Below are 18,109 nucleotides of genomic sequence, written 5' to 3'. Positions count from 1 at the left end.
GCTCTGTCGCTGCAGTGAGGCTGTGCAGTTCCACAGGCTGCTGCTCTGTCGCTGCAGTGAGCCTGTGCCAGTCTTCTCGCCCTTAGGTACTTGTTTCAGTGTTCATTCATTCAGTCGTTTTCGGATGACTGAGAGTAGCGCTCCCAGCAGCAGGCGAGCTCGTAGTGCCCATAGTGAGAGCTGTGTGCCGTGGTTAGCGAGAAGGGATCGTTTGCATGGGATTCGCAGTGATCAGTAAGAGGGAATGTAAGGAGGGAAAATTCAGCTTTTACCTTTAGTGCCCTTCACCCGCTTCTAGTTAGCAATTGTCAGACGACGACATTTAACATTTTCTCAGCCATTGTGAAAGCTCTGATAGGTCTCATAGCATCCAGAATATCACAGTCTAGAGTTAGCCTAACTGCATTCTCACAGGTCAGTCAAGAAGTCACTGGCTTGGTTGGAAAATCATTTTTTATGCACGCTGATCTAAAACCCAGTTCTTACTCCTGTTATGGACAGCTTTATAAGTTGCAGGGCATGGATCTTCTTGTTTTCTTGAAAGTGGATCGACACCATTTGTGTCCTGAAGCTCCTGGCTGATATTTACACAATACTTGGGAGCATAAAGGTTTTCTTGGCACCCTCATTTCCACTTAATCAATTCACTGAACAGTAAATAGGGATTTTTTCATGGGAATGGCGTAGAGAACGCTCTGCACATCAAGGGAAGTGTTTCTTTAGTACCTGCCTGAGTGAGGGACTGGTGTTGCCAGTGATGAGTGAGATGAACTGGTTTGGGATTTATCCACGAGGATCTGATAGCCCAGCCAGGAAGCCAAGACGTATCCAGATAGCTGTGAAAGGTACGTGGCGACAAGCCAGGTAGGGACGTGTAAACTGAGTTCTGCGGGGACAGTAGGGGTGACGGGTGCTAAGGCAGCATTGTAACACATGTGAGGACCATTTTAGAGGCCCTGCGAAGTACCACGAAGAGTGAAATTTAATAAACCAAAACAGCTCATAAAATATCCTGATGTCAAAAGCTGCCTCAAAGACAACATTTAGCCAAGGCAACGGGTATGTTTTTATAGTAATCCTCAATAGACATTTGGTTAATTATCTACCAAGTAAATCTGTCCATTAGAATCAAGGTCAGGCTAAAGAGAAATGAAGTATTCTCAAATACACCGAGATACATATCTATGCTCGGAGGGTTTCATGATGGTATGAACATTATAGTGTGGGAAATGCTCTTTCTGCGTAGCTTCAGAATAGTAAAATATTCACAGTAATCCAAATGTATGACTAGGTTTTGACAGAGGGGGATTTTGTTTTGTTTTTGAGACAGGATCTTACTATGTATCCCTGCTGTTCTGAAATTCAGTATATAGACCAGAATGGCTTGAATTCAGGGAGATCTGCCTGTCCCTGCCTCCAGAGTACTAGGATTTAAGGCAATCACCAATGCTCTGCCTGGCCTTGATAGAGCGTTTTAAATGAAGTATTGTGAAGCCGTTTAGTTTTTCAGCATTGACAGTGTAATACGAGTGCCTGCATCTTCGCTAGGATGGAGCCCAGGGCCTTGCCATGTTAGGCAAGAGAGCTCTGTGACTGACTGGCCTTCGCCCTGTAACGTGTTTTCGTAGACCTAGTCTGTTGTTGATGCACAGTGAGGAAATGAGATTCGTTGCATTTATAATCAGCAGCTCTAGCGCATTCTTTCTTAGCTATAATTGTAGGGCACGTTTCTCCTGGTGACCTCAAATAATTCTATATGGGCGGTTTGTAGCTCAGCACTGGAAACAGTCAGAGCAGGAGGCTTTGTGGAGGTATAATCCTTCCTTCCTTCACTATTCCAAATGATACATCTGGTAAAGAGGTTGTAGTTCTTGCAGGTTTTGTGGTTTGTTTTGTTTCTGACACAGGACCTCATGTAGTCCTCGTATCTTGAAACTGCCCATGCGAAGGGTGTCAACCTTAAACTCATGATCACCTGTGAATACTGAGTGCTAGGCTTGTGGGTGAGTGCCACCACATCCAGCTTGTAGATGAGTTTTTAAAACCCCTAACTAGGTTATGTGATATATGTTACATGGAGCTCAGACCCAGGGCCTCATGAATAGGGCCTGCAGCTGAGCTACACTCCTACTATTCCCATCACAGATGTTTTAAGTAGACTTTGCGCAGGTGCTAAGATGGTCTCATGGGTGTTCTTTGTAGGTCACAGGAGGTTCCAGTGGCATCGGAAAGTGCATTGCTATCGAGTGCTTCAAACAAGGAGCGTTCATAACTTTGGTTGCACGAAATGAGGTAAGTGGTATAAGGTCCTACTGACTAAAACTTACTAACACAGTAAGTTCAAGAGACTGTCTTGGTGTTCACACCTGTGCTGAGACGCCTTCCTCCCAATCTAAGGTGTGACTTCGGCACTGTTGCTTCTTTCTTGTATTGAGGCCAAGGACTTCTCTGCTGAAGTTGGATCAGCTCAGCAGGGATTTATTACTGCTGTTGACATCCCAGGCACTATCATTCCAGGTAGTCCCGAACTTGAGGGGAGGATGAAAGCATTGATAAGAAGCCATCTGGCCCAAGGCAAACAGGTGTGCTGGTGGTGGCAGCTTAGAAGGTGGTGTGTAGGTGCTTATCTATCGCTTCTCTCTGTAATTTGCTTATGACATGATAGGCATCTTTGGTGGAGTCCACATGCCCCAGGTGAGTTTCATCCCTCCAATATGTATAGCAATGTAGTTTTCCCTGTGTCTAACCAATTCAGGGGGCTACTTTTCTTTTCTTTTTTTTAAGATTTATTTGTTTATTATGTATACAATGTTCTGCCTCCATGTATGCCTGCACGCCAGAAGAGGGTGCCAGATCTCATTACAGATGGTTGTGAGCCACCATGTGGTTGCTGGTAATTGAACTCAGGACCTCTGGAAAAGCAGACAGTGCTCTTTAACCTCTGAGCCATCTCTCCAGCCCTGGGGGGGGGCGCTGTTTTTCTTTATATTGGAGGTCATTAGTCTTGCCAAAGCAGTGACTGAAACCCTTCTGTTCCTCTTCAGGGTCTGGGGATGGGGCAGTGGCATGGCTGTATGGTCGCTGCTCTGCCTGGCTTGTAGAAGACCTAGACAGTTCGTTGAACAGGGAAATGAAAGGAGGGGCTTGGCGCCTGGTTGGCTGAATGCTTCCCTGGGGTGTGTGTCAACTCCAGGTAGAACTCAGCTTGAAGTGCAGGCCAACTTGGTCGTTGCACTAGGGTTGCTCAGGCAGGTGGATCAGAAGTTCAAGGTCACCTTCATCTAGACAGCTAATTAGAGGCTAGCCTGGCCTACAGGAGACCCTTTAGGGAGAGGGAAGAGAAAGAAAATGAGCTGTGGTGCCTCTGCCTGGGCGATCAGCTGCCTAGGTAGGGGTGCTTAGTTGAAAAGGCCTAGTGGGGAAGGCTGGCCAGACAGGATCTCTGGAGAAAATACATGAAACTAATGACCCAGAATTAAGCCAAAATATCAAGTTTCTTTTTAAAAAGAAGAAAGTGCTTTGCTTAGTTATAGACACTTTAGAGTCCCCTAAAATGAATGGAAACACAGGTGTAGTGCAATGCCACTTGATGGGTTTTAGTTTTAGTAAGGCTGTGATTTGGCCTGAGAACAGCGAAGGAGCAGGTGGGAGGCCGGCACCCCAGCTAGCAGGTGTGAGTCCGGTACCCCAGCTAGCAGGTGTGAGTCCAGTACCCCAGCTAGCAGGTGGGAGGCCAGCACCCCAGCTAGCGGGTGTGAGTCCGGTACCCCAGCTAGCGGGTGGGAGGCCGGCACCCCAGCTAGCGGGTGTGAGTCTGGTACCCCAGCTAGCAGGTGTGAGTCCGGCACCCAGCTAGCAGGTGTGAGTCCGGTACCCCAGCTAGCAGGTGGGAGGCCAGCACCCCAGCTAGCGGGTGTGAGTCTGGGACCCCAGCTAGCGGGTGGGAGGCCGGGACCCCAGCTAGCAGGAACTCACACGGGGCCATGTTTGACTGAGTACATGAGAGCTTTCTGACATGAAGACGTTCATTAGTTTTGCATATACTCTCTCCAGGAAGTATGCACTGTCTGTAATCAGTCCCCAGCATTCAATAGGATGTATGATTTTTGTTGTGACATTCGTGTTTGTAAACTTTGCTTGTCCCTTGAAGATGTCCCCCCACCCCTTCATGAGACAGTCTCTTGTGTCCCGCTAGCAGATTGTGGCCGTGTCCGACCTCTGATTGGCCCACCTCTATATCCTCTGGGCCTGTGTTACTCCAGGCTTGGTTTTAGGCTTCCTGCGTGCTGGGACCTTACCCCTTTGTTCTGTTACAGCTCTCAAATTATATTTAAATCTATGAAAAATTAAGGTTCTGTAAGCTCAGGTCTGTTTTTTTTAAAAATAACAAAACAAAATGGAGGACTTGGAAAAACTTCACAATGTTCTGAATAACTCTGTAGGTTTGAGGAGTATTTTTGAAAGTACCCAGACGTGTATTATCCAGACCTTTAAAAGAGTAATTGCTTCTTACTCTGTTCTTAAGGAGAGGAGGAAAATACTGATTTACCCTACATAAGCTGTCACACACCTTTAACTTCCAGAACATTGTGTTGCTGTGTCTCTGCTCTCTGTGTCCCTGTGTCCCTGCCAGCTGCTGTTAGCAGCCATGGACCGACATGAGTACTGTTAATTCGGATCTGACTTCATTTACTTTTCTTTCATCTCAGGCTGTGACTTATCCATAGCGTCACATACTTTTCCTTTCTTTCTCAAGCCCATCGCTAGCTACTCTGGGTTATAGTATCTGTTCCTTTTTATTCTTTCCTTTTTAGCTAATGCAGACAGCATAATTTTTTCTGTATTGCTTTTAGGACAAGCTGCTGCAGGCGAAGAAAGAAATTGAACAGCATTCTATTAATGATAAACAGGTAAGGTGAGCCTTAGGATTCATTTTCTATCCTGATTGACAGTTGTCTAAAGGGGAGAAAGGGTACTTCTTTTGCAAGTAGATCACTGGAGGCTTTTTTGACTTTCCCAGTTAAAATACATTTTAGGCTGCCTTTTAAAGAGGTAAAATTATTTACAATGGCTAGGATTTGGGTTAGTACAGAAACCAAATGATTAAAAAACAAACAAAAATAGCTTGAACAACTGCTTAGGTGGACATATGAAAAAATTAGTTGTGTAATTTGGGGTGCCAAAATGATATGCACTGCATGTATATCTTTATGTGTAGCTCAGTGACGGGCTAACTACTGCTCAGCCATCATCTGGTTTAAAGAAGGGGGATACAAAGGAGTTTCTGACCCCTTCCCCCCCAGCCTTGTGCCCGGTTCCAGCCAGCCTCTTCTTCTTAGAGACCACTTCAAACTCGGCTTTGATGTTGTTCACTCTTTGCTTTTCTTCAAAATTTTGTCATCTATGGTGGTGTGTGTGTCCCCAGATAGTGTTTAAGGGTCTTTCGGTGAGCCTGGAGCACATGAATTCACTAGACTGGCTGGCCAGCAGGCTTGGTTGTCTCTACAGCCCCAGCACTGAGACTCCGTGGGGGCTGAGGATCCAGGACTCAAGACCTTACTCTTGCATAACTAGCATCTTGACAACTAGCCATCTCAACCCCTAAATAGTAAACATATATATGTAGTTATATTTTTATACATTTATATTTTAAAGTTCTTTATCTTTTAGACCTTTGGCATTGTTCTTGTTTTCTTATCTTGCTTTCATGAGATTATTCACACAGTGTGCAGTTGCAATGTTTAAGACACACGTTTCCTGAGTTTTTATACAGAGTTGTGCAACTATACCCACAATCAGTTTTGGAATGTTCCCAGCACTGAAGTCTCCATTCCACTGTTAGCAGTCACTCCCTATTCCTGCCCTACTCCTACTAGGCAAGTGCCAATAAACTTTATAGTTTAATAGATTGATATGATATTGTAACATTTTTATGCAGTGTTATGCAACTTTATTTCTTTGTTCTATATTATTTTTAAAATTCATCTGTGCTGCTGGATAAAATAGCTCATGTGTTATCTTCTTTTTTTGAGATGGCTCTTTCTTTGGCTATGCTGTCCAGGCTAGTCTCAAATCCCAAGGCTCAAATGATTCTCCAATCTCTGCCTCCTAACTATATATAATGATAGGCATGCATCATTATACCCACCTTCACTGGAATGTATTGTTATTGTCATATAACATGAAATTGTATGCACAAACCACTTTTACTTATCTGTTTGTAATAGGTGACTAAGCTGCTTCTACATTTTCGTGTTTGTTGCTGTCAGGCAGCTTTTCAGTGTAGTCTCCTTGTGTACATGCTCAAAAATGACTATTGCTTTGGGGTGTGTAACAAGGCAAAAAAGCAAAGTTGCTCATCTCTTAATGGCTGGGAAATGGGGGAGGTGGTCCTCAGTATCCTCTCTACCCTTCAAGGGCACATCTCAGTGGTCTAAATTCTTTGTGTTAGGGCCTGCCTTTTAAAAGTTCTGCCAGCTGCCAATAACAACACAGACCAAGCACCAGGGATACAAATTTAGTACCAGACTTCCCAAATGCCTGCCTATTTGCTGTGGCACCCATCACCATCTCTCTTGCCACAGCCCCATACCAGCATATTATTTCGTAGATATGTTTTTCCATTAATGGCACTGACAGGAGATTTCAGACTCTGAGATTTTATGTCCAGATTTGACCTTCATTATTGGAAAGAGTTGGTTTTATTTTAAAAAATATCTTTTACAAACAGTTTTGATAGACCAAGCATGTGGTGTACCCTTACAGCCTTGTAATCTCAATATTTGAAAGGCTGAAACAGGAGGATCGCTGTGAGGCTCAAGCTATGTTGGGCTATATGCTAAGTTTAAGACTAGCGCACACTATGCAGCCAGACCCTGTTGACAGAGGTTTCTGTCCTGCCTGTTCTGCAGCCATTCAGTACTAAAGAAATGCACAGAGGTCTACATTAGTTATAAACAGGGTGGCCTGTTAGCTCAGGCTTCTCATTAACTCTTACACCTTAAATTAACGCATAATTCTTGTTTGTGTTAGCCACGTGGCTGGTACCTCTTATCAATGAGGCATTCTCATCTTGCTTCCTCTGCATCTAGATGACAACTGCAGACTGAGCCTTTCCTTTTCCCAGAATTCTCCTGTCCTGGTTGCCCCGCCTATACTTCCTGCCCGGCTACTGGCCACTTAGCATTTTATTAAACCAATACAAGTGACAGATCTTTGCAGGGTACAAGACCATTATCCCACAGCACTCCCCCCCCCTCTTTTTTTCAAAACAAGAACTCTGAATCTAATCTACTTTGCTTAGCTTTCTCCCTGATCATTCTCTCTCTCTCTCTCTCTCTCTCTCTCTCTCTCTCTCTCTCTCTGTCTGTCTGGTTTTTTTCAAGACAAGGTTTCTTTGTAGCTTTGGTGGCTGTCCTGGAAATAGCTCTTGTAGACCAGGCTGGCCTCGAACTCACAGAGATCCGCCTGCCTCTGCCTCCCAAGTTCTGGGATTAAAGGTGTGCATCACCACTGCCTGGCTTCTGATCATTCTCTATAACAACTTGTAATCAACACTGTAAACAAAGATAAATATCCATAATCCATTTTTTGGGAATGTGGGCATAGTTTTCTAGGCTACTTCCTGATGATTGGAGGTACTGATAATTTTATGGGGACCTAAAGAAAATTTAGGATTATAGTCAAGTCCTGACTAGAATTTTCTGTGATGCTTGATCATCTCAGCCAGCAATCTTGTGGGTGTTCTGGATGTAGAACTCAGAGGACGCTCCAACAGAAGTCCCCTGAAACGTTGGATCATCTGGACCATCTGCTCCTATTGGAGATTTCTCAGGGGGTCTTCCTTGATCAAACCTGATTTTTATTAACCCAGAATGAATCCACAGCCTCTCATTTCCTGTGAAAACAAAAGCAAAAATCTCTTCTCCAAAGTAACATATCTTTTGACTTAAATTCTGAAGTCAAGACATTTTCAAAATATATGTGTTGGATTAATTCAGCAGCATTTGTAATCAGATGTCTTTTAGCAGCTTTGTTCCTTCCTCAGCCATCAAACAATTCAAAGATAGCACAATAACACACAGTATCCAGATTCTCTGTGTATTTTCCATCTTTATGTGCCTTTATTTTAAACTCAATTTCTTTTATTTTTATTTTTAATTTTTGTTTTTTTAAGACAGGGTTGCTCAGTGTGTCTTTGGTTGTCCTAGAACTCACTCTGTAGATCAGGCTATCCTTGAATTCATAGAGATGCTTGCCTCTGCCTCCCAAGTGCTTGGATTAAAGATGTGAGCCACCTGCTGGAACTTTGCTTGTAGGCCATGACCGTGTGGTGATACACAGATTAATGGAGATGGGTTAGTTTAGGATATAAGAGCTAGTTAGAAATACACTTAAGCTATTGGCCAAACAGTATTGCAAACACTATGGTTTTTGTGTGATTATTTCAGTTCCAGGCAGCTGGGAATGAACAAGCAGCCTTCGCCAACAAATTGGCATACCAGTGTGGTCTGAAATACATAAGGCTGATGCCCACCACCCACTTCAGGTCTAGATGCTTGTGTGCTTAATAGGGGTTGGGGAGAAAGTAACTGCTACCACTCTGCCTACATTGGTGCCATGGTTCCTTATGAGAGTTGCACTAAAAACTGTGTGGCATCTTTAAAAACTATAGCTTCCTGGTTCCCCAGCACAAACGGCTCTGGCTCTTTTGGGAGGTCCAACTACAGAGCATTTTAATGGGGTTTGTAAGTAGAGTGCTACAATTTGCTTAATGGTAACAGAGACCCACTGTGTGCTTGAAAATGGGGCAATGTTCATGGCTCTGAGAGCCATGTTGGAGTGGGTGGAGCCAAAAGTCCAAGTGGCCTTAGTCCTAACCATGCTGCTTTGCACTTTAAGAAGTGGTCCTAATCAGAAAAGGATTGCAGACACACAATAAAGACAAATCTAGATGGAAAAGACCTTTAAATAGGTCAGAGTGTTGGATAAATGTACCTAGGCTTGAGAGAGAGGAAAAAGAGACTAGACAGTTATAAAAGAGTACAAACAGCCATAGGTTAAAGGAGTAAAGATAATAAAATAAATATTAAACTTTTAAAAAAAGTAATAGAGTAAGAAAAATAAGCCACCTAAAATGGAATATATGCAAAGAGTCTGGGTTATGTATATTATTGTGCTTTCTTTGAATTTTTTGACTGGGAAGGAGCTAAGTACAGAGAGACATTTCATTGTATGGGCTGCTAAGGTAAACCAACATGTATACTTTAAATGTATCTTGATTTCAAAAGTTGAGTCTAAGGATTTGTTGTTTTGGAAAAGAGGTTCTTCTTTTGTTTCCACAGAGGATGAGAACTTATGGATTTCCTCCAGGCTAATGTGGTGTGATGGACCAAGACCCCCCCCCGAAAGGTCACTGTGAACACCCCCCAAAATTACTTTGCCCAACATAAAGCAGGAAGCAGTTTGGAGAGAACTATGCCCAAATTCCCCAAATATTGCTTATAAGTGTTCGTTTACATTTAAAGGGGGGATATGCTCTAAAGATTTTTATTGGTATGGATCTTGGTCTTTTGATACAAATTTTACATCAATTTTTGGATGTTTATTTCTGTTCTTGATTAAGGTATTTTGTTTGTGCAGCTCATTTAAAAATACAATGTATAGTTAAGAAATATAGGTTAATAGATAATCTATAATAGTCAAACTTATAGTCATGTTAGGTTTTCTAGCTATATAGAGATCTATTTCAGATAGATAGGTATTCTTCAGATATTTCAGAGACCTTCAGAATACGGCATTTAAAATGTTTTAAGAGCTTAGGACTTTTCATGACAATGAGACATGTCTGCTCCTGGCAATACCAATAACTTCAAGAGGAAGATGGGCATTGAAGAGGCTCTTTATAGATGGAGTAGGTTATCCATTTGGACAAGAAACTGCTCTTGCCTGGACTGCTTGATGTTATTTTTTATGAACTGGACATGCAGGGCCCACAGAGAGATGACTGCTGAACTTGCCTAAAGGTGAGATGGTCAGGGTTGCTGCTTCATGAAAGAGTCTGCAAGACATTCTGCAGAACACAGAAGAAAGTGACTGACAAACTGCCAATAGAGGTGAAACTGTCTTTGAAATTTCCTGTTTTATGAAGAAGTCTGGAATATTATGGGCCTGTAGGCTGAAGACGGATGCTCCAATGATACAGAAGAACTTTGGGTGACTGTCCAGGCATCAAGATGTCTCTGTCAATTCTAGAGTTTTGGAAGTTGATTACAATGTACTTCCTGTTAACTTAGGTAATATTATATCCTTCTGGAGTCTTTGATGGAGTTGAAGAATAGACAGTTCTAGTTTTCCTTAGTTACGATAAAAGATAAAGTAGATATAAATATTGTAACTGTAATTCTTGCTTGATACTTGTTTTGTTATATGTAATCTTGCTATGTTAAAGTTAAAATCTTCCTTTTAATTTAGACAGAAAGAGGACGTGATATATGTTGTGAATATGTTTTATTGCCATTGGTTGATAAAGAAGCTGCTTTCAACTAATGGCTTAGCAGAATTTAGCCAGGCTAGAAGAGATATATAGGCAGAGAGTAGGCAGAGTCAGGGAGAAGCCATGTAGCCGCCTGAGGAGAAAGACATGAGCTGTTAGTTGGAACCTTGCCGGTAGGCCACACACATCATGGTAAAATATAAAATAATGGGAATAGGTTAATTTCAGATGTACGTGCTAGCCAATAAGAAGCTAGAGCCTAGGCCAAGCACTGATTTAATTAATACAGTTTCTATGTGATTATTTTGGGTCTGGGAAACAGGGAACAAACAAGCAGCCTCTGCCAACAAGTCCCTGTCTCAAAAAACACAAGTTTTGACACCTCTGTATCCAATATTATTTTTTACACTTATTGTGTGTGAGAGCAAGAGAGGGGGACAGAGAGAGAGACAGACAGACAGACAGACAGACAGACACACACACACACACACACACACACAGAATAACTCGAAGGTGTCAGTTCTCCCTTTCCACCATGTGGGTCCCAGGAATAGGACTCAAGTCATCAGACTTGGTGGCGAGCAACCTTACTGATAAGCCCTGAACCCTTTCCTCTTTTTCCTTTTTTTTTATTTAACAGGTGGTTCTTTGTATCTCAGTCGATGTGTCTCAAGACTATAACCAAGTGGAGAATGTCATAAAACAGGTAAGAGATCTATTCAGGTGATTCCAGTTCAGTCCTTGACTTCTGAGTACTTCTTACATTTTGGTAACTTGGAGCTAGCAACTCTTTCTGCAGGTTCAGTGGTTCAGTGGATTTTATTTATTGACCTTGTTTTTCTACACAGTGACTCTTCCATTCTGTCATGTAATGTTTGAAACAGTATGTAATGTTCTGGACTGTTCTTCCAGGCACAAGAGAAGCTGGGTCCTGTGGACATGTTGGTTAACTGTGCAGGGACATCTCTGTCAGGAAAGTTTGAAGAGCTTGAAGTTAGTAGTTTTGAGGTAAGTGGCAGGTATTTGTTTACCTGGAGTCAAGATGATGTAGCTTCTGTTTTAAAATAGGCCCACCAAGAATCTCAACTACTAATTTACTTTAGATTTGAAATCTAAGTACAAAACATTTTGTGGTTGGCAATCCATCAGTCTTGTTTTTAGTGTTCTCTTAAGCTTCCATTAGGGTAATGGGGCTTGAAATCTTGACTCTGTTAAGTTAAATTACTCTCCTTTCTCAAAGAAAATAAGACTGTTAGACCAGCATTAAGGCTCTAGAAAGTCCCATGCACTCACAGATGCACTCAAGACTTGCAGGACAATCAGAGAGTGGCAATTAGCAGAAAGGTAGGACCTGCATTTCCGAGGTACCATTATCAGCTTGGCATACAGGAGAGTTGTTTATACTTATGTACGTTCATCTGGGAACAATGACGGTGAGATTTGAAAGATGACATCATCAGCTATGTAAATAATCAATTTGGGAAAAATCATTGTTGTAGTCTAAATATGAAATAGTAAAGCAAAAGACTTGGGGATACCCAGAAAAAGAGGAATGAGTGTGTGGATATGTATATATCTGTGTGTTTATCTGATTTGTGTGTGCGTGTGTGCACATGTGCATAAGATGATGCCGTAAGAATATTCAGACTCTACTGCGAGCAGGGATTAAAAACTGGATGGAGGAATAAATAGTTACTAAATTGAATGCTGAGACACCAGGAAGTAAGGTGTGTGTGTGTGTGTGTGTGTGTGTGTGTGTGGAGCAGGGGGGATGGGCGTGTTTACATTTATGTTTCAGATAGCCATGCCAGTGTAATCACATGGGTGTTTTATGAAGCTTTGAATGGAAATAGAAGCAACTGAGTGTGCAAATCTAGGTCGAGTATTTGATGTTGTCACTGAAGAGACACAGCTCATGACTGGGGTGATTCAGTTGGTCCCATGTGGCTCCTTTGGGTGACATTTTGATACTCTACCCACTTCATTCTGGCCTTCACTCTGATGCCTTTTTCCTCTGTAATTTTGCCTGTAATCCTTCCCTGTAATAAATCCTTTATTGCTATATGCTGAGGACTTTGAGACTTCAGTGAATGGCCAAATCTGGCTTGGTCTCAAGGACCCCTATACCCTTCTCTTTATTCTCTTTTTAAGGATTTCCTTCTGAGTTTCCTGGAGGCGCATCTTATCTTTACCTGTGCTGTGAATGTTGAATCATCTTTTGTTCTACCAGAATCACTCCTTCATGTATGTGTTTGTTTTTTCGGAGAGGCTGGTGTTGTGTTTTGTGTTGGAGGCTTCCCTGGGTGTCTGTTGACCCTTGCCTGTGTTTTCATATTGTACTGGATGAAGAGTTCTGTGTCCGTGGGTGGAGCTCGCTGTAAGGTGATGGTTTGTCCATGTCTTAGGGGTGCTTGGAGTCTGATGTGGAATGTCCTTGTGTATATTTGTTGTTTTTATTGGTTGATAAATAAAGCTGTTTTGGCCAATGACTTAGCAGGGTAAAACCAGGTGTGAAATCCAAACAGAGATAGAGAGAGTAGGCGGAATCAAGGAGATGCCATTAGCTGCCAAAGGAGAAAGATGCCAGAACCTTACCAATAAGCCACAGCCTCATGACTATACACAGATTAATAGATATGGGTTAATATAAGATATAAGAGCTAGCTAGAAATACGCCTGTTGGCCAAAGTGTTGTAATTAATATAGTTTTTCTGTGATTATTTGGGTCTGGGCAGCCGAGAAATGAAAGTATAGTCTCTGTTTACAAATGGTACCTACTGCTTGATCAAGGAAGACCCCCTGAAAAATCTCCAGTGGAAACAGATGGTCCAGATGATCCAGCATTTCAGTGCACCTCTGTCACAGTTTCCTCTGAGTTCTACATCCAGAACAGCCTCAAGACTGCTGGCTGAGATCATCCAGGCTCACAGAATACTCCAGTTAGGACTTGACCATAATCCTAAATTTTCTTTAGGTCCCCATAAGATTATCAGCACACCCAGTCATCAGGAAGTAGCCTAAAAATCTACATCAACATTCCCAAAAAATGGATTATGGATGCTTGTCTTTGTTTAGAGTGTTGGTTACAAGTTGTTATAATGGTCAGGAAGAAAGCTAAACAAAGGAGATTAGAGTCAGAGTTCTTGTTTTGAAAGGAAAAAAGGGGAAGTGCTGTGGGATAATGCGTTTGTGCCCTGTGAAAATTTGTCACTCATACTGGTTTAATAAAACACTGATTTGCCAGTATCCAGGCAGGAAGTATAGATGGGATGATCAGACCAGGAGAATTCTGGGAAGAAGAAAGGTTTAGTCTGCAGTTGTCACCCAGACACAGAGGAAGCAAGATGAAAATAGTGCACTGAGAAAAGGTACCAAGCCACATGGCTAAACATAGATAAGAATTATGGGTTAATTTAAGTTGTAAGAGCTAGCTCATAATAAGTCCGAGCTAATAGGCCAAACAGTTTATAATTAATTTAACCCTCTGTGTGTTTCTTTGGGACTGAAAGGCTATGGGACAAGGCGGGACAGAAACTTCTATCTACAGGGGTCAGTATCTGTAGGTCTTTCTCTGTAATTTATCCAAAGGCCCAGAGAAGTGACCTAGGCTTCCGCTGGGAAAAAAACTGCATGCCCCACTGTTAGAATGGAGTCTGCATTCAGTGTCTACAGAGACGTTCTAGGTACATTGAAGTCAGTCCTTTCTAGAAAGTTTGTCTTCTGCCAGCAGGATACCACTAAAATTTAACTGTTTTTTTGTTGTTATATCAGTTTTCAAAAAGTGAACTGAAACCCTTATAAATCACTGAGGTATGTTTAAGACCCCATGTCACTGTGCACACCAGGCTGGCCTCTTGCACTTCTGCCTCAGCTTCCTAGACGCTGTTATCAGGGCTCTTTGTCAACTGTCGCCTGGCAAATTTGGCTATTTGAGAGTCAACAATTTGGAGTTTATCATATTGTGATGTTGTTTAGCCATCTAATGCCAAGACATTTTTGTCTCCCCAAAGGATACCCTGCACTGTAGTCAGTATTTCTCATTGCCCCAGACCCTGGCTACTGCTAACCTGTGTGTGTCTTGCTGACTAGTAGAAAATGTGATGTATCCCTCTGGTGTCTGGCTTCCTTCACATAGCATAACGTTCTCAAGGTCCCTTCATGCTGTAGTATATATCAGTGCGTCATTCTATTTTCTGGGTTGGTAATGGTCCCATTGTGTGGCATACTGCAATGTACTTGCTTGTTTATCATCAGTGAAAATTTGGAATCTTTTTACCTGGCCTAGCTCCATCCCAGAAGCCTTTGTTGGGGTTTGTGTTATACAATCCTGCCTTTTTAGTTTCTCTGTTGCCATTCAACATCCAGTGTCTGGTCTTGCCACTTGTCATTCTGATCTCCAGATTTCAAGATGCTGTTGCTTTTCCTTTCTTTTTTTCTTTTTTTCTTTTTTTTTTTTTTTTTGTTCTCTTAAAAAGATGGGAGTTGAGCTGTTAGCTGGGCCTAATGGCTCTTACCTATAAGCCCAGCTCTTGGGAAGCTGAAACAGGATAATAATCATGACTTTGAGGCCAGCCTGGGCTATGAAGTAAGTTTCAGGACAGTCTAAACTACAGTGTAAGATCCTGTCTCCAAAACAGACAGACAAATTAGCATACTGTTTACTGATGTTTTAGTGGGTTCTCTAGAAAGAGCGGAGGTGAGCACATGCTCTTATTCTTTCTCAGGTAGCTTTTGGGGTGTGGGGCTGCAGGAATGGCTCGGTGGTTAGTGTGCTTGCTGATCTTGCAGAGGACTCAGGTTCCGTTCTCAACACTCACCTGATAGTTCACATCTGCAACTCCACTGCCAAGGAATCCAGTGCCCACCAGGCACACACATATATGCACACAAGACACTATTTATATATATATATATATATATATGTATATATATATATATATATAACTTTTAAGATGAAAACAATGCTGTGATAGTAAAGCATATTCTGGAAACAAGCAGAAATCCTAATTTCTGAACACAGTAAATATTTTCTGTTTTTCTTGGCATTTGCAAAATAAAATAGTGAGAATTATGGTCTACATAGCTCCTGCCTTATACTTTTTAAAAATTATTTATTTATTTAATTTTATTTTACATTCCAACCACAGTTTTCCCTCTCACGTCTCCACCTCCCACCCCGTTCTCCCCACTTCACCCTTAAATTACCCCTGATGCACTCCTGCCGAAGGGTAAGGCCTCCAATAGGGAGTCAGCAAAGCCTGACACATTAAGTTGAGGCAGGACCAAGTCGCTCTCCCTGCATCAAGGTTGAGCAAGGTAGCCCATCATAGGATTGTGGGTTCCAAAAAGCCAGCTCAGGGGTACATGCACCAGGGATAGAACCTGGTCCCACTCCAGGGGTCCCTCAGACCAAGCTACACAACTGTCTCCCACAGGCAGAGGGTCCACAGCTGTCGGTCTAGAGTTGTGAGTTCCCGTGAGTTTGGTTTATCTGTCTCTGTAGATTTCCCTGTCATGATCTTGACCCACCCACCTTGCTCATACATTCTCTCCTTCCTCTCTTCAACTGGAATCCTGGAACTTGACCTGGTCCTTGGCTGTGGATCAGTGCATCTGCTTCCATCAGTTACTGGATGAAATTTGCTCTATGATGACAATTAGGGTAGTCACTAATCTGATGACAGGGTAAGACCAGTTCAGGCTCCCTCTCCACTATTGCTAAGAGTCTTAGCTGGGGTCATCCTTGTGGATTTCTGGGAATTTCCCTAGCATTGGGTTTCTCCGTAACCCCATAATGGCTCCCTCTATCAAGATGTCTCTTTCATTATGCTTCCACTCTGTCCCTCACCCAACTCAACCATCCCCATCCCTCGTGTTCTCATCCCCCATCCACTCCCCTGTACTGTCCCCCCACCTTAGTTTACCCAGGAGATCTCAATCATATAACCCCTTAGGGTCTTATTATCTAGCTTCTCTGGAGCTATGGCTTATAGTCTGGTTATCCTTTGCTTTATGTCTAATACTCACTTATGAGTGAGTGCACACTATGTTTGTCTTTCTGGGTCTGGGTTACCTCACTCAGGATGATTTTCTTCTAGTTCCATCCATTTGCCTGCAGATTTCATAATGTCATTATTTTTTACAGCCGAGTAATACTCCCTTGTGTAAATATATCACATTTTCTTTATCCATTCTTCAGTTGAGGATCATGTAGGTTGTTTCCAGGTTCTGACCATTACAAATAGTGCTGCTTTGAACATAATTGAGGAAGTGTCTTTGTGGTATGATTTTGTGTCCTTTGGGCATATGCCCAAGAGTGGTATCACTGAGTCTTGAAGTAAGTTGATTCCCAATTTTCTGAGAAACCGGTTGTTTTTAGTACTGTAGCTCTGTCGTAGAGTTTGAAGTTAGGGATGGTGATTCCTCCAGAAATTACTTTATTGTATACGACTGTTTTGGCCATTCTGGATTTTTTGTTTTTCCATATGAAGTTGAGCGTGGTTCTTTTGAGATCTGTGAAGAATTTTGCTGGGCATTGCATTGAATCTGTAGATTGCTTTTGGTAAGATTGCCATTTTTACTATGTTAATTCTACCTATCCAAGAGCATGGGAGATCTTTTTTTTTTAAAGATTTATTTATTTATTTTGTACAGTGTTCAGCCTCCATGTATGCCCGCAGGCCAGAAGAGGGCACCAGATCTCATTACAGACGGTTGTGAGCCACCATGTGGGTGCTGGGAATTGAACTCAGGACCTCCGGAAGAGCAGTCAGTGCTCTTAACCTCTGAGCCGTCTCTCCAGAGATCTTTACATTTTCTGGTGTCTTCTTCAATTTCTTTCTTAAAGATTTAAACTTCTTGTTAAACAGGTCCTTCACTTGTTTGGTAGAATTACCCCCAAGATATTTTATGTTATTTGTGGCTATTGTAAAGGGTGATTTTTTTTTTCTCAACCCATTTATCATCTGTATATAGGAAGGCTACTGATTTTTTTGAGTTGATCTTGTGTCCTTCCACGATTAAAAAAGGTGTTTATGAGTTGTAGAAGTTCCTTGGTAGAATTTTTGGGGTCACGTATGTAAACTCTCATATCATCAGCAAACAGTGAGAGTTTGACTTCTTCTTTTCCGATTTGTATCCCTTTATTTCCTTTTGTTGTCTTATTGCTCTAGCTAGGATCTCAAGAACTATACCGAATAGGTACGGAGAGAGTGAACACCTTTTCTTATTCCTAATTTCAGTGGGATCGCTGTGAGTTTCTCTCCATTTAGTTTGATGTTGGCTGTTGGCTTGCTGTACATTTAGATTTCTCCCTCACTTCTTTATCCCCACTTCCAGCCTGAAGGACTACAGCCCAGTCACCCCAGGGTGTCACTGTGGTTTATGTTTAGCTGTCCAACTGGGCTGTTTAGTTTTGCAAGATGACAGAGAGTAAGACTTCATTGTATAAAGGTGATACCGTGAGCGTTGTCACACTCTCAAGGTGAGCAAAGGTTTTAAGAGTGATGAGAAGCTCTGAGTGCCAATGTGGGCTCTTACCTGTCCCAGCGTACAAGCTGTGCATACTGAGTTCTTCCTGTCCACCAGGATCTGTGCTAGTGCCAATGTGCCAAT

The 18,109-nt window shown here is 42.3% G+C and overlaps 1 protein-coding gene across 1 annotated transcript in view; it reads left to right on the top strand.

Annotated features, from left to right (window-relative positions):
* Positions 1–18,109, top strand: part of Kdsr (3-ketodihydrosphingosine reductase) — a 49,008-nt gene that overhangs the window by 5,163 nt on the left and 25,736 nt on the right. Inside the window, exons 2-5 of the mRNA XM_005348293.2 lie at positions 2,203–2,292; positions 4,854–4,910; positions 11,136–11,201; positions 11,408–11,503. Coding sequence (XP_005348350.1) covers positions 2,203–2,292; positions 4,854–4,910; positions 11,136–11,201; positions 11,408–11,503 — 309 coding nt within the window. The remainder of the gene's footprint in view (positions 1–2,202; positions 2,293–4,853; positions 4,911–11,135; positions 11,202–11,407; positions 11,504–18,109) is intronic.

Source organism: Microtus ochrogaster, chromosome 6 (genome assembly GCF_000317375.1).
Source record: "Microtus ochrogaster isolate Prairie Vole_2 chromosome 6, MicOch1.0, whole genome shotgun sequence".
Lineage (NCBI taxonomy): Eukaryota > Metazoa > Chordata > Mammalia > Rodentia > Cricetidae > Microtus > Microtus ochrogaster.
The sequence above is the reverse complement of the archived record's forward strand: the minus strand, read 5'-3'. Positions and strand labels throughout refer to the sequence as shown.